This window comes from Micropterus salmoides, unplaced genomic scaffold (genome assembly GCF_014851395.1).
Source record: "Micropterus salmoides isolate LMB-PRFRI ecotype aquatic unplaced genomic scaffold, ASM1485139v1 Ms_hic_scaffold_12, whole genome shotgun sequence".
In the NCBI taxonomy this organism is placed as follows: Eukaryota; Metazoa; Chordata; class Actinopteri; order Centrarchiformes; family Centrarchidae; genus Micropterus; species Micropterus salmoides.
This window is the reverse complement of record NW_024040263.1, coordinates 29,087,243-29,104,403: the sequence shown is the minus strand read 5'-3', so window position 1 is coordinate 29,104,403 and position 17,161 is coordinate 29,087,243. Positions and strand designations below refer to the sequence as shown.

The 17,161-nt window shown below is 41.2% G+C and overlaps 1 protein-coding gene across 1 annotated transcript; it reads right to left on the bottom strand.

The window, feature by feature from the left end:
• Nucleotides 1–606: 606 nt before the first annotated feature.
• card14 (caspase recruitment domain family, member 14) lies at nucleotides 607–14,937 on the bottom strand. Its single transcript, XM_038714404.1, has 20 exons — nucleotides 14,143–14,937; nucleotides 13,047–13,184; nucleotides 12,630–12,955; nucleotides 11,671–11,829; nucleotides 11,394–11,513; nucleotides 10,941–11,066; nucleotides 9,592–9,741; nucleotides 9,375–9,497; nucleotides 8,787–8,887; nucleotides 8,369–8,424; nucleotides 8,127–8,175; nucleotides 6,435–6,651; nucleotides 6,224–6,350; nucleotides 4,795–5,035; nucleotides 4,573–4,636; nucleotides 4,360–4,480; nucleotides 4,063–4,224; nucleotides 3,438–3,556; nucleotides 2,085–2,200; nucleotides 607–1,241 (listed from the first exon to the last, which is right to left on the bottom strand). The coding sequence occupies exons 1-20, from the start codon at nucleotides 14,354–14,356 to the stop codon at nucleotides 1,034–1,036; spliced, it is 2,937 nt and encodes a 978-aa protein (XP_038570332.1). The 5' UTR covers nucleotides 14,357–14,937; the 3' UTR covers nucleotides 607–1,033.
• Between the last annotated feature and the right edge of the window lie 2,224 nt (nucleotides 14,938–17,161).

Genomic DNA, 17,161 nt, shown 5'->3' with positions numbered 1-17,161 from the left:
TCCATCAAACAGCACGATTACCCGCCTAATATGCACCTGGTCCATAAGCTTTTACAGTGACAGTCAGAATAATGTGCCAGTTCTGTCACAGAATTTCATGATACAGTATTTTTACAAGAATATTTCATTAGTCAGATGCTCAGCAGTGCAGGCATGGTTTCATTTATTCTTTGGGAGAAGGCACTGTGTCATCCACAGCAGTTTGTGCTGTGAATCCTCAGATTGCTATCAGCCGGTTCTTTGACTTTGAACAGATCCAGATGGGCGGCATAATTTTAAAAGAAAAGCATATGTGTAGCTTTTTTAAACTTACAGATACGCATTTGCCAAATTTGTCCTAAAAGTATGATATATGGAAATTGAAAGGCATATTAAGTCTTTCTTTTGATTATGCATCTGAAACTCTCACTTTGCACATTAAGTGTTGTCTCTCCTTATTAAAAACTTCACCTGAGATATTTTAACAATACTTTGACAGCTTCAGCCAGAGTGAAACACTTCTGAAAGCACACAAACATGGATAAAAGAAGCTTTAAAATCATAACGCAACACCAAAATGATGCTTCAGGAGAATTATGAGCTTCAAACTTGAATGAGCATAAACCATTAAATACTGCTACATTTTTATTAATGTGGACAGTGAGATACATTGGAACCAGAAATTATTAAGCAAATTAAAGAATCTGCCTACGAACTCCGCTGCAACTCGGAGGGATGTCATGAATAGTTGTTGAAAAGACAACAGATAAATCATAAAATAAAGATTGTTTAACGATGCACCATAAAAAAGAAGAGGACAACCAGAGAGGGAAGCCTCAATGTAGAACACGTTTCTGGTTACAGTAAATAGTGATACAGCTTCGTATGCTAATAAAGTATATAGCACAATATGTGAGTGCTTCGGTCACCCAGTTACTCAAAAGTATCATAGATACGTACTCATGTTTACAAAAGTATTTCTTGTAAAGCTTGTTTATACTCCTTTAATATGTAACATTTTATCATATTAACAAAAAGCCCTTCATCCTCTTCTTCAAAACAGGTCAGGCTCCACCCAGACGATCTTCTTCTGCTCCCCCCAGATGATGGTGCGCAGGTTGGTCATCAGGGAGGTGGGGTCACACCAGGAGTCTGCAGCCACGCTGTGATACAGACACGGCAGCTTGTCCAGCAGGGGCTCCTCGCTCCTCGAACACGCCAGCAGCTGCTCCTCCCACCGGCTGGGGAGCTGCAGCTTTGACCTGGAAGTGCGGGAGGAAGGGCGGATATAAACTACAAGATCCTTTTTTTGTTCATTTGTTGGTTGTGGATTTTTGCCCAAATGTAGCCAACGTGACATCCTGTCAGTGTATTTGTTTACAGCTACAGTTGAGTTTGACGTAACAAAATTATTCAGTTCTCTAAATCATCAACACAGAAGGTTTATAGGTCAGTCCCTCAGAATCAGAAGGAACAGGTTTGGCTCTGGACACAGTTTGAACTGTCGGCAATAGTACAAGGAAATACCGTCTCAGAAGAGACTAAGATACCATTTATTTCTAGTGACAGCAGCATCAACAGACTAGAACACGGTGCAGCCATAGGAAGATATCCTTTTTCTTTTCAATGGTAAAACACAACCCCATGGTTCTCATGCTTTTGTTTATTCAACCTGTGACAAAAGGCTGCTCACAAGAGGTTCAAGCCTGTTTGTTGAGGGCGTTGAACGTCATTCAGGGAACCGTGGATTACATTACTCAACTTATCACTAGCTGATGATATGTAATAAGTGCATTCAAATGTGGATTATTCCTTTAAAGTGGAGCATTTAAAGTAAATCATTTTGATGATGTGACACTGAAGAGAAAAGCGACTACTGTATGGTCTTCTAGCTTCTATAATTTTAAATACTATTTTTTTTTTTATTTCACTTGTATTAGTATTTAGTCACAGTGGAATATTCTCCCTGGGTTACAGCAACAGTCAAACAACACATAAATTGTGGAAGGACTGCATTGTTCTCCCGTAAATGTGATGTCAGCGTGATGAGCAACGAGGTGAGCTCTGTCAGCATTTGCATGACGGACGGAAGGAGGAGAGTTTACCTCAGTTTGCGTGCACTCCGTGCAGACTGGCTGATGAAGATGATAATTGGGAAGATCTCGGCTCGGTGCAGCCGACGCACGCAGTCCAGCCCCAGCGGCAGCACGCAGTGGATCCCCTGTCGGACAAAAAGGAGAACACATGGAATATGGGTGGAAAAAAGAGGGGTTTTAAATGAGCAAGTTTAAAAATGTAACACACTTCAATAATAAAACATAAACTACTGAATTTCTTTTAAAGTCTCTTTTAAAGCAAAGGAGGTCATGATACACAGGATTAATGAGCTCCAGCAATCAGATGTCTCTAGCATAAACAGCAGAATACGAACATAACGAACCCGTCAGATGTGTGTAGAGGTTTGTGTGGTTATTTTGTAGCAGCTTGGTGTCATTTGCATGTGATTTAATGAAGGTAAACGTGGAGGACGGTCATGTGTAATGGAACTGCGCTCTGGGCGGCATTTCCAAAATTGGAGGCTGCAGATTTATCAGCCCACGTGTCCTGCTGCCTTCAGATGGCTGCAGGGATTTAATGAAATGAAGGAGGAAACGTTTCTTCAGTATAAAGCAACAGATACTGTAAAAATTTATAAATAAATGCAGACTGATTTATAGGTGTTCCTGCACAAACTACATTAAATATTATTTTTTTGATGCTGATTTAAACACATCCTCTGGCTGGAGAGTGCTTAATTAAATTAGTTTATTTACATTTGAAGTATTATTGTGCTATTGCTGCACATTTGGTCCAGGCTCCAGCTGACAAAATCATTAGGTTGGTAGCAGACTGATGCTGCACCAGAAACAAACGTGGTTCCTCTGAGTTCACCAAATTTCCACCAAAATAACAACAACTTGTTTTGCCCCCCCCCCCACTGCCCCCCTAGCGCTCTGCACTGAGCACCAAAACATAACCCAGGCAGGCAACTTTCAAAGCGCTGGTTGCGCTGGTTGTTGCATTGCCCCAAGTCATTGGATTACCAAAGTCTGAATGCCTGCCACACAAACCATGGAGCATGAGGTAAAGTCTGTGTCATCAAAGCCTTTAGAACGCATTCACTGGGGAGCATGAATGTCTGTGCAAACCTTCATGGCAAACCATCTAGTGGTTGTCGAGTCTGGACAAAAGTGGTAAACCAACCAACCATCCACCACTGCCATCCCTCCAGCTCCACTACTAGTGCGGCTAAAAATATATACATAAACATTTTGTTTAAAAAGATTTCATTAAGCTAACCTAACTGTATTTCCTTTCCACCCTATTTTAATGAGCCCCATTCTCTGCTTTTTTTAATCAACCGTCCTCCACTCAAAGTTTCCAAATACAAGATCTGTATTCGCGTTGAAAGTTCTGACCTTCGTCATGACCTTCTCGACACTCTGCAGGGTGTAGTAACAGTCTCGTCCCTGCTCACAGTCCTCCAGGATCTCAGACTTCTGCAGCCGGGCCGCATACTCAGTGGAGCTCAGCACCTCTGTAGGGCAGAAGGGTGGGAAGGGAGAATAAGAGAGAGAAGACCTGAGATCATGAAAGCATCATCATCAATCTATTTCAAACTCTACATGAAGAAATGGCATCTTTATCTTTAGCAGTGGCATTTTCTTTGATTCATCTGGTATATTATCTGAAACATTCATTATTTATTTTTCTCCTGCATGTCACGTCTTTGTGTTCTGTTGAATAGTGTAATGATCCAATTTTCCCACAAAGATCATTAAACTTTTATTTTACCTTTTCATTGCAGGGAACACTGGCAAACATTTGTTGTCTTTATAGCCTCTATCATTTTTATTACTATTTATTCACAACGCTTATTTCCTTCCTGGTTTTCAGCAGCATACAAACGTTATTTGTCAAGTCAAACAGACTTATCTGTCAGCACAGGAAAGTGTGTCCCTTCTCTGTATCTAAAAACGAGTGTTTATGAAATATAAACGCAGTGTCTTTCATTACAGCATATAACGACACAGTATTCCATACCAGGCTCACAGAGCTGGAAACCCCGCCAGCCTGCCAGCTTGTTGTCCAGGACGCGTCCCAGAATGGTGGGCAGCAGCAGGACAGGCCTGCAGGTGGGCGGGTAGTGGGGTGTGACCAGGGTGTACGGCATGAGGGATAGACAACATTTGGGTGCAGATGTATCTACAACGGAGACAATATATACCAGGAGAAAGATAAATGTCTTCATTGAAAAAAATATTGAAAATGTTCATCAAACAGTAAAGTCAATAAGCAATAAAGCCGGAGACTGTTCTGCTGCAGACTGATGAACAGTACCTGAGTCTGTGCTCTTGTTCTGTTCATCCTCCACGCTGACCCACAGTGGGTTCCTGCCCTGGCGTCCGGTGCTGACAATCCTCACTGCCTTCTCCTCATTCTGGGCCATCACACGCCAAGCCTGGTGAGGGAGAGGAATATTCCCAGGAGTGAGTTGGCAGAGTAAAATTTTGCATGGGGTCACTGGGTGGTTTTACTTAAGATAGTTCTCACCTTTAGCGACTTCTTTGTTTGAAAGCTCATGTCTTCAATTGCTTGAATCAGAAGTCGCTGTGCCCTGCGCCATCAGAAAACCATTAAAATTCTACAGTTTCAAGCACTGTGAGAGGTGATTTCAGGGTTTTCTGACGATTCTGACTCCCCCGTTATGTTGACTGACAAGAAACTGAATTGAAGTGCAGACCACATTTCTATATTCCTCATCTGTGTACCAACCTGTAATAGTTGGGTAGGGTTCCGCTCTGGAGGTCCAGTAGCTGACAGGGGTGAACTTGGCTGGCGTGCCATGAGTCGTCAGTGCCAGTGGGTCGTGTGTTAGTCACATGAAGGATGTCGTTGCAGAACACGGCCAGGGTTCCGTTGGGGCCAGCAGGGAGGGACATGTTGACGCGTACGTAGAAGGAGTCTCCGGATGATGTCTCACTGCTCTGCAGCTGCTGCAGCAGCATCTCATAGTCTGAAGGCAGAGGAGGACACTTTAATTAAAGCCACTGTATTATTGTATCCTATACATTATTAACATATAATGTAACCTCTAAAGTCTCCACTTGCTGTACATATTAGCTCCACTGTCAATTTCAGATTTATAAATGTACCATGCTGTAATTTACTGCCAAAGAGTTAAAGCAAAGCACCTCTTATGTTCCTACAGTAGACTGGTAAATGTCATTAAACACAACAAAACGGGGCAAGAAAGTCTTTGGCAAATACAAAGGTAATTGTCCTTGCTCATAGTGTAAAAATGTCTTGGGGATCCTTCTTTTTATACCTTGCAATCAGTCATCAAATAAAATAAATCACATGATGTCATGTTGTTCTAGCATGATCTCTCATTCACTTACAGTTCACACACAATGCCCAATACCTAGCCCCAGCACACTCAACAACAGAATAATCCATACCTACATGTACAATGTGACACGAGCGTTTAATGGACTATAAAGGAGCTGCTGCACTAGATTGTCTATTCTATAACATTATGTTCTCGCTATGTTTATTAACTGCAGTCCATATGCAAAATAACTTATTTTCAAACGTGCAGAGGCGCTTTTTGCCTTTCTGCACCAGGCTGTGTCTTTATGGGATGCCATTCGATACATAAAAACTGTTCTTGTTTGTTTCATGAAGCAACTGTACTTTGCCTCCATCTGACTGGTCTTGTGTACTTTGAAGAATGTTGCAGCTCAGCTGAATTCTTTGAATGACTGACCCTCATGAAGACAGCAGGTTGATCAACAGTCAAGTCACGGTTAGATGAGTTATCTCATGTGGCAGCTGGCCATCCCTTTAATCTCAAGGGAAACAATCTGCTTCCTAAAGGCCTCATATCAGCTGAAACCATAAACTTCCCATTTAATGCCATAATACAGTCACTGCGATTCGGCATAACACAGTTCTGCCTTATGACTTTGCTCTTAAATGTGTTTTTGTTTGTCAGTGTGTGTGCAAATTAAAATTTTCTTTCTGAAAATTAAAATGGAAAAGTGTTATTTGCTTTGTTTCCCCAATTACAGCATGAAGCATTTTGGTTTCATCAAGTTGGAGGTACCGTCTTTACTAAAACGTTTAGAAAAGATTCATGATGAGACGTGCCATCTTGGTTACATGGAGAAAAAGTGTAAAATGTACATGCTCTGGGACATACCAGCTTGTCTGGGCCGAAGGGAGAGGTGACAGAGGCCTGTGACCTGGCCAAGAGCCCACATAGCTTCCTCTAAAGTCGAATCCTCCAGCACCATCCTCAGAGCCTTCTGGTTCTGCTCATACTTCACCTGCAGAACAATAGTATTATGAAAAACAACTTCACAGTAGGCAGAATGATTAAAATTAGTGTTCAGAAACACACTTTAACCCACCTCCACTATCTGTGCCCCAGGGCTGATGCCAACAGTGTGGGCAGCGCTCCCTTCGGTCACCTGGTGCACAAACACTCCAGTCTTATTGCCTCCTATCACTGCCAGCTGGCTGAGCAGCGCGTCCCCCTGGAGGGAGATGCTGAGAACACGGCCGTTGACACGAATTGCTCTCGGACGAGAACGCATCAGGAAGGGAGGAGCCGAAGTTCTTGACAGGCTGGTGAGAGAGTAATGAGGAAAGGAGGAGAAGATAGAAAGCTTCATTGAACATTTTGCTTATTATAAGTATCATAGTTGTCTTTTATGTAAAGAATTTTTTTTGCTGAGGACAGAAAATCCTTTATAGATAGATAGATAGAACAGTCTAGGAATTGTAGCCTCTTTGGTCATTAGCAAGGTTAGTTTGTGTTTAGTGCTAATAAACATGTCAGCATGCCAACATGGTAAACTAAGACGGTGACAATATTGTAGATGCTAAACACCCGCATGTTAACATAGCATTTAGCTCAAATCACTACTATACAGCCTCACAGAGATACTAAACATAAAGGACAATTACAAGTAAACTTATATAAATTTATATTTAATATTTAGCTGTAAATACTTTATAGTCAAGGATTTTCTGAAGTCTATGACCAACAGACATCTGTGGGCACTTGGCATCTTGGCATTTTATCCAGGATAAAACTGCAGCCATGTTTCCGTTTGCCTTGATTTAGTGAAAACATGTTCAGTTCTTCAGAGTGACTGACGTCAGGCGGCTGACTTGGTTTGGTAATAAGACTCTGCCCTTTCTGTCTTTTCTACATAATCTGTAGGCTAACTATACAAAGATCTATATGAAATTGTACACCCTCTATAAAGCCTTCTGTGGCTTCAGAAGGAGCTGCAACAAATCTGATAAATTGCCTTAAGTGCCGTCACACAGCCATTAACATAACACACCTGAATCTCCCACTGAACTGTGGGCGGTCGAGTCGCATTGTGGGTTAAAAAGTACAATATCTCTGATTCTGCTGCATCAATTTTGGTACTCTTTTTGTTATAGGAGTGCAAAGCTGAATTGGTGGAGCAATCTTTTAAACGTGAGAGTCAGCACTTTAACCTCTGTCATTGTTTCATTTCAAATCCCGTGTGCTGAATTAGACTCAAAGAAGGTCACTATACCTCCCGTTTTTATTATTACATTTAGAAGTTAGTACATGGGCACCCACCAGTGCTCAAGGTTCCTATACATTTTTCATTTCCAAAATCCTGACTTTTCCAGACCGTATTTGACATCAGAGTACAATTATTTACTCTTTACTTTAGTTTATTATGTAAATATTTTTAAAATCCAACTGTTTTTTTTTTGACTATGTGTGCTAATATGTTGTCAAATAAATAGATCATACAAATCAATTTTAATAATACACATAATATTTTCCCTTTGAATAAATTATGTTATATGATTGTTCCCCCCTATATTTTTAAAGTAAATAATTAATAAAATAATTTTCATAGTGTCTGTGCAGAACGCAGCCATAAACGTATGGTTTTCTTACACTAAAAAGATAGTCGGTTTACTTTTCTGATAACTACATCGCTGCACAACTCATTTATGTTTATTCAGGTAGATTGCCATCTGTTTTACACAATGCTTAGTAATATGAAACTCCTAATTTAAAAATGTTAGTCCAGTGGACGCCTCACCCATCACTGCTGGAGGAAGGTTTTGGTGTCAGCTTGTCTTCACTTCCCACTAAACAAAAGAGAGGCTGTTTAATGACTTGGCATCCAGGTTAATGTGTCACTCTTCTGCCCTGGCAGGAGTTCGACATTGAACAATGGCTAATTTATGTCCTGCAAAACAACAACAAACCACCACCCCATCCACACAGAAACACAAACAAAGAGGCACTCACTTAAAAGTTTCATATGTTTACTATACATACCACTGGGGAGAAACACAAAGTCATCCAATAGAGAATCAGCCAGTGCTGTTTCCAGGCTACAAAAGAAAAAAAGACAAGATTTAACACGTTGAACATGGGAATACAAACTTTCCCTTGAGCAGTCAGTCTGAATGTCAGTCTGAACATAACTCATAAAGTCTCTTCACAGTGTGCTCTCACTAGGTTTCGTCTTGCTCCTCAACATTCATGTGTTCTATAATTTGCTCTTGATCACACTTCTACAAATCAATAACCCACCTGAAACAGGATGCCATCGTGTTATCAGAAAGGAATGCAGAAGTCAATATCCACTTCAAGTCATCCATTCCGGTCAGTGCCTTGTCAGTTGGAACTAATGTATTGTACTTGATAAGAAGAATGCAACACACCTCCCACACACACACACACACAAACACACCTGATGTCTGCATATAGAGATTCCTTCCTCTTACGGAGAGACTCTGCACTGGGGGGCTCTGCGGTTCGGGATCGGACACTACTTGCCGCAGCATCTTCACACTGTACACATACATACAGATAGATACAAGTGGTATACAAGTACACACAAATGTAAATTCATTACTGCATAAAGAATACTGTATCTACTGTAGGACTGGGAATTATTTGACATTTACTAGTGCCAATACACTGTCTGAGCTTCAGTACTGATACCAAAATGAACTTTATCAGTACTTAGTATACAAACTCTCTTTTTCATTTTACAACTTCTTTATATAGTACTGTTTAATGTTGTTTTAAAGGATAAGGCTGGCCATGTTCTATATTTTTCTTAACGTCAACAAATACCACAGACAGACCAAAATGTGTTTGACTGTCATTTAATAGTTTGCGACTTCCCTACTCTTGTCTGTGGCACTCAGACCCAGGTCTATTAGTTCCTGCTGCAAATGTGAATCTTTAAAAAAAATTAAAAAGTTACATGTTTGAACAAGCCTAATTAATTTCACACACACACACACACACACACACACACACACACAAATACCTCTGAACTGCTGGGACTCAGTGACATGGGATTGACTGCATCCATGCGGCAAAGTCTACGTCTAGTTGGGATTGAACATTGTTCATAACTGGATGTTGGACTCTCCCAGTCCACCTCTCTCTCCTTTGGCAAAAACACAGAGCACTGAATTAACATTATTATTTCTGTATGTGTTGTTCTTACGTGTGCGCTGAAATGTGCCTGTGTGAGACATTACATCACAACTCTGCCGTTGTTCTCTGGGGCTACGTTTGGCCTGCAGGCTGAAGACTTTCTCCTGGAGCTCCACCAGCTGACACCTCAGGGTGTCCTTCTCGGCCAGGATGCGGGCGATCATGGCCTGGGCCTCGTCTCTCGAGAGGTATGCCTAGAAGCACGGGAACGCATTTTCTCAGCACAATACTTAATTTACGCAGAAGCGACTGCGCGCGGCCACGCCTCGTTTCTCATTCATGCAGGCAGACACTGTCAGGCCGAGTTCATGCTGTATGCAGAAACCCCCACGCCATGACAACTGAAATGGCGTCACTCAAAACGTGCGCATGTCTCAATCAGGGATCGCTTGAATGAAAAAGTATGCCGCTACACTGCCACCAAGCCGTGTGGTATGCAAGATGTTGTCAATGTGGTGTGTGTGGCAGACAGCTTTCTATCTTTTGACATATTATTGTAAGCACAAAAAGTCAGGAACAACACATAGCAACAATGTCTGAGTCATATGCCCCTCGTTATTTATAATGATAGAAATCCTCACGTGTACCAGCACACATGTAATGATAGATTTAAATTTTGAAGTAAAACTGCTGCACATATCTTGAAAGAAAAAGTAGTGGTGTTGTGTTTGAAGCTACAATCTTGAGCTTGATTCTTTAATCCATATCTATCTTAATTCTTTAATCCGACTTGATGAATAAAGCTGACCATCTGGAAATTCAAGTGCTGGTTGATGTGTCACACATCATACAGCAAGCATGATCCACTAATTACAACCGGGAACTGTCAAGTATTATCACATGTATTGTGCTGTTGGTTGCTGCACAGCTCCAGTGGAGCAGCTGGCGGCTCCGCACCCCTGCTTGTGGCCACCTGACAGTTGTTTAGGGTGTGGGTGGGTTGTTCATTTTATTTGTGTTGGAGGAAAAGCCGCAGAGTCATTCCTGCGTGGCGTCAACAGGTGAAATGTAACAACACACGATGTTTACGGAAGTGTAAAAGCTATGTAATATACTTTAATACTGCTCAATGCCAATAAACAGAGAGCTTCCAGTAGAGGAGAGTTCAACAAATGTACCTTACCAAAGAGAGATAAATAACTACACCCCCAAAACACACACAACAGGGAGTGACAGACAGGAAGAGCCAGGTTGATATTTAATACTCTCCTCAACAGCACTGCTGACTGCTCGACATTTCAACAGGAAAAACAAACAACATGATGTGGTGGAAGATCGGTTCCACACAAGCAATAAAAACAGAATCTAAAACAGAAAATGCTGCCTGGAAAACTGAATTAATGTTTACCCAAGATGGGAAAGTTTGCGTGACAGTATCCCCCTCCCCCCTTACTTGGTCTCTCTCCGCCTGCAGCTCTCTCGACTGGTTCTGGATCACAGTGTTCTTCTGCTGGTGCATGTTACAGTCCAGGGTGAGCTGCTGCACCTGGAGGCTCAGGAGCTCCTTCTGATCCAAAAGCTGAATGCAAATACACACCGATTACACCAATGCTTTACGGACACACAGCACATGTACAGGATTTGATGAACAAGTCAATGAGCAGCTAAGCCACACAGAGACTGCGTTCTCTAATACACTCATGTTGTAAGGTGTCTTTATATTATTCACACTTCACTAAGTACTGAACAGACTGCCCAGAAAGTAGCTTTAATTTGAATTTCTCTGGCCAAAGGCTTTTGCAAATGGAACTCTGAAGCAGTGGGATAATCAAAATGCCACTTTCCATCATAGTGCAGCAAAACATCTGCATCTGCATGCCATTTCCTGATCCATACAAACACATACCCCTTGTTTCTCTGTGAGCAGTTTTTCATTCTCCTCTCTGTAACACCTGAGCTGTTCCGCAAGCTCCACCTGGCTGTCTATGGCCTCGGCCAGATCCTGAGCCAGGATGTCTTGACGAGCCTGACAGAGACACAACAGTGACAGCAGATGAGATCCAAACATAAAGAGACACAAGCGGCTTCTGACTCTTTCACTGTCTAAAGATTGTGAGCGAGGGCTCTCACTATTCCACATAAATCAGCTAATAACAAAGAATGATTAAGTGTTTTTTTCTCACTGGGTCCAGCTTTTCCGCCTTCACCAGCTGGCAGCGCAGACTCCTGACTTCCTCCTGCAGTTGTGGAGTCTCAGCAGAGGAAGCACACCTGAGCGAGTGCTGCTTCTGGATCTTATTCTCCGTTTGCACCTTCTGCAGCTCAGTCTGCAGTTGATACACCTGCCACCACACAAGAACAACAACACTTATAATCAGTTATTTGATTGATAAATACATTTTTGTTTCACCAAAAGTCCCACAGTCCCCAAAGGTATTCCATTTACAATCATATAAAAAAGGAAAGCAGCATATCCTGACATTTGAAAATCTGGAGCTTGTTAATATTTGGCATTTTTAATTGATAGTTACTGTTGATTCACTTCCTGTCAGTCAAATAATTGATTAATGAAATCATTGTTTCAGCAGTACATTTTAATACAGTGTTAAAATGTTAAAAATGCATCTGTGAATAAAACCAAAATGACTCAAAGCAAAACATCAGCTACCAAGTTTGGGATCGCCTTCATGGCACTCATCACATCATTAGCAGGGTACTACAGTGATTTAATATTGCACTTCCAAAAAGATGATGCAGCTCAGGAGCATCTTTGTTAGATGACGGATAAAAATCTTTCAAACTCCACACCCACGGTTTGTACTGTAACACTGGGATTTCTGATGAAGACGCGTAGTTTCCAAGGTCAGGCAAAGATCACTCTAGTATCACTTTTTCAGGCAAGGCTCATTCAGAGCAGTGCAGAGGCACAAAAGACCTTGAACAACTGATTTCACAGGCTGTATTCACAGTAGCATAATCTTCTAAAGTTACATCAAGCTACAATGGCCAGATTTCAGTTCTTTAAGCCTGACCTTCTGAGGACTTTCCCCTGAGATCACAGCTTTGTTTATCAGTGAAGAGGAAATCACTGTATTACTGAGTTTGCTAAGGTAAAAAACACACTTTAGTCAGCATCACTGACCTGCAGGTTGAGGTCATGGAGGCGCATGTTCACAGCTGATTTCTCCTCCATGGCTGCAGTGTAGCGCATATACAAGTCACACTTCTCATCCTTCAGCTTGGTGACTTCATGTTGCAAAGAGCACAACTGTCTCCTTATGCGTTCATTTTCAGACTGAAGGCATCTGGACTTCTCCTCCTGCTCCATTATCTGCCCAATCTCCGACTCCAGGGAGGCACAGCGTGCACTCATTCTGCCAGCCTCACAGCGCGCCTCCTGGAGCTCCTTCTGCATACCCGTTACTGCTCTGACCAGATACTCTGTCAGCTCCGAGTACTTTATCAGGCCTGCAAGGAGAGCAATGCAAGGCAGAAATACAGCAACTGAAAAACAAAACAAATATTCCCTTGAAGTGCTGGAAGACCTAAAACCACTGACCGCTGAATCTTGAAGGCTCAGTGCTGGGTTTGCGTCCAGTGACTTGGGTGTACAAGGTCGGGTAGTGGATCATTAGGCTCTCCAGCAAGGCCACAGCGCCATTCCTCCCCTGGGTCCTCAGCAGATCCAGCATATAGCCTGGGAACGTAAGAGAACACTGTAAACCCTAACCCTACGACCCTAACTCCGAACCATGATATTTTGACAGTAACTGCATTAGTGATCTAACCAACAACTCCCAGTGTTTTCTTTAAAACTAAAAGCTCTTTGGAGAGAAAGCAAACTGCAAATAACTATCAACAATTAGAAGTACTGGTTAATAAGGAGGCCAATACCAGTGGTGGACAGTAATTAAGTACATTTACTCAAGTACTGTACTAAAGTACAAATTTGAGGTACTTGTACTTTACTTGAGTATTTTCTTTTCATGCCACTTTCTACTTTTACTCCACTATATCTCAGAGGGAGATATTGTACTTTTTACTTCACAATATTTATCTGACAGTTTTAGTTTCTACTTTACAAATTAAGATATATTTTTTTTGCACACAAAACATATAAAGACTTAAATTGTGACTAAAATATGTTTCATTATAAATTAACAAGTACAGCTGACACTATTTTTAGATTGATACTAAAATGAACGGTCAACAACTTCCTTCCTTTAAGACATATAATAACATATTTATATAAAAACATTTCATGGTTCCAACTTCACAAGTGTGAAGATTTGCTGCTTTTCCTTTGAATCATTAAAAAAAATGTTTGAAATATTTTTGAGCTTGGTACTTTTTTATTTTTATTTTCAATTTGAAGACTTCCAGTGGAATAATATTTAGCAAGGGTATCTGCACTTCTACTCAAGTAGCCTACAGCATTGCTGCAGAACGCGCCGCTCAGCCTGAGCGGTCTGATTGGTTAACATGGGTACATGACTCGCGGTACAGTCTGTGTAAACAAATCTGGCGCAGTAAAAGAGCACACTGAATCCACCGGTCGTCTACAAACTGAGAAAGACCACGGCAGGAACTCCATAACCCCCACAATGGACAGGCTTTAAAATCCAAGAAGCACCAAGTGAAGTCAGAAATCTCACTGGTTCTCATGCTGCGGTTGGTCAGGTTATGGCAGGAGAGGATCTCATCCTCGTCCATCTCAGAGAGCACCCTGGCCTGCCTTAGGTACGGGATCAAGATGCACGGCCGCACTCCCAGGGAGATTCTGTGTCGGTTGTCATTAATCAGTTCCCACAGTTCCTCCTCGTCCATCTCTCCCAGGTCTGGGACCTCGGGAACACACTCCCCCGCCATCCTGAGTGTGCGTTGGTTTGAAAGAGTTGCCTGAGACAGCTGGATCAAACACACACACACCCCTGGCTGCAAAGACACTTTCCGTCACCGACTCTGTAAGCAGACAGAGCAGTGGAACTGGAAGAAGCAGAAAAAGCACAGTTAAGGGGTCAGGCTCTTACCACGCCCTGTGGGTGTTTTTGTCAAAGCATGCGTGTGTTTTATATGTGGGCGTGTAGCAAAACCTGTACGACAAGAGCTTTGTGATGCTTCGCAATAAGGGAGCTGAAACAGACTCCTGGCACCATTGGTCAAGTGTCAACACGTATGTGTCTTACATTCACTCTTAGCTTCATAACGTGTGTTTGCCTTCAGCAGCTAAATCAATATCTAATCACACCATAAATCTCTGCCTGCCTCGTGTTATTAGAATGAAGCCATGATTTGTTTGTTGAATTGAGTCAGGCAGCAGTCTGTGGCGTAAATGAACAAAGACTGTCGCTAACACAGAAGCATTCGCCTTAATAATTCCTATTACATTAAAGCAAACACTCACACCACGCTGCTGACAGGGGCAACACTGAGCTATGAAGGGCAAAGTCCTCTGTTAAAGAAATAAATAAGTGTTTCTCACACTGTTACCTAACTTGCCACCAATGACTGCGTGTGAACTGTTTACTGTACTGTGAAGGGTTTACGCAAACACATGGAAGCTATCAATGGAACCTACTGTAAATGATATACCGGTGGGTGGAGGAAGTCTAGTGAACTCAGCACCTACGGGAAATATGTAAATTTGAAGAAATAGATTGAAAGAATACAATTTAACTAATTTTAAAGAAATACATTTTTACAAGACCAAAGTAAGATTTTGGAATAAGGTGTGTGCTATATGCTATGTGCCAGTAAATTGACTGTGTGACTCAGAAAATTATATTGCAGTTGTGCAATGGACAACATTAATGGACAAGCTTACTGCACCTTGACAAAAGACATTTCAAAGTCATAAAACTTGTTGCACCAAATATTTTTTAACAACTAAGGAGCTTAACGAAATATGATCCTCCTGCCATGGCATCACAACTGTAAATTTTAAAACTGCTGCTGTCTGAAGTATACAGTGTAACCTGACCAGCCTCTGTCAACAGCACAGAGCTTATCTCCCTGGTATTTCATACAGTTAGGACAACCTAACACTACTAGGGATTTCCCCCATAGCATATGTATGATAATATACAAGGAACATAGAAGGGTAATAAAAAATGAACTGAACAGAACAACAGAAGTCCTATCCTGAAAATGTGTTGATGTCACATTCCCATATTGGATAGCCGCAGAACAAGTCTGCAATTAGAAATCGGTATAGAAAGATTACTCCACGGAAGAAATACTATACTTCTTATGCAACATGTTTCAGGAAGACCAAAGCAAGCAGGAAAACATTCACACAGGGAAACAGTAACCAGACGCTTGATTTTAAGATGAGCACTGACATTATTTGTGAGCACAAAGAACAATTTAACACCAACAGTAAAAGCGCAACAAGTAGTAGCATTTTATATACGGACAAATCTTTTCTGCAAAAAGTGGAGAATGTTGTGATTGTGTTAGCTCCTTAAAGTGGGACTATGCAAATGTTTGCTGAGCAGCAGCCACTCTAGCCAAAATTAGCCATGGCAAAAATAACGTACTATAACACAAGTAGAGAAGAATCATGAAGTCAGGGAACTGACTGAGTAATGTCAGAAAAAAAACGCAGTATTACAGTAATTTTCAATTGCTAACCTGCACTGGCTTTAAAATGCCTTAGTTTAAAACAGGAAAAGTGTTTGTATTTTAGCAGAATTAGATCAGGGTTGGTACATGAATTATAGGTTGTGGTCATTTTGTCTCAGGTACCAGTTTTACTGTGTAAACAACTGAGAAAACTGTACTGCAGCACTGAAATTTGAGGTACTTTTTTTTCACAAGTAAATTACTGAATGCAGTGATGTAGAAAAAATAAAGGATATAGAAGGACATTTCTTCATTTCTGATGTATTCTTGTTACTCAGGCGCTTTGGTACATTTCTAGAATCATCCTTAACATTTGCAAAACTATTTGTATTGGTAAAATGGCTAAGGTTTGGATGAAAATGATTGAAAATGAGTGATCAATTTCAACAGTACAGAGTTATACATTACAAGGGATTGGACAGGATTCACATCCAAATGCAGATTATGATAACGTGATGTTTTGGGGGGTGAGACTACTCAACAGAGAACCAATACAACAATACATTCTGATCAACATGACGTAAGCAATTGATCATGTGGGAAACAGCAGATAATTGTACATAATCATTTGCATAAATGTGGCAAATCATTTGCAATTTCTCAGAGAAATTGCTTTTACATTACATGATTACTAGATGATGTGGAGGTTGAACAAGTAGAATTTAAAATTTAAAAAAAAAAAGTACTTTATTTATAGATTTTCAGAAAATCAAGGTCAGTTACAACCCAAACAATTAAATCGGATTCTATCCATGTATAAGGTATCTGAGAGCTCTGTGAGCCAAGCTTCAAAACTTGGATCTTTGTTCCAGACTCTAAGAATAGTTTTCTTAGCAATAACCATCCCATACTGAATTGAGAGAGCCTTCCAGTGGCTAAGAGTCTCGAGCTGGTGAGACCAGCCAAGAATGCCTGTCTCTGGGTCCGGAGGGAGATCATATCCATAAATCTCAGAGTAGAAGTGGAAAACCTCGTGCTAAAATCTCTGAAGTTTGTTGCAAAACCAGAACATATGTGCCAGTGTACCAGCGGACTCTCCCAACACTCTCT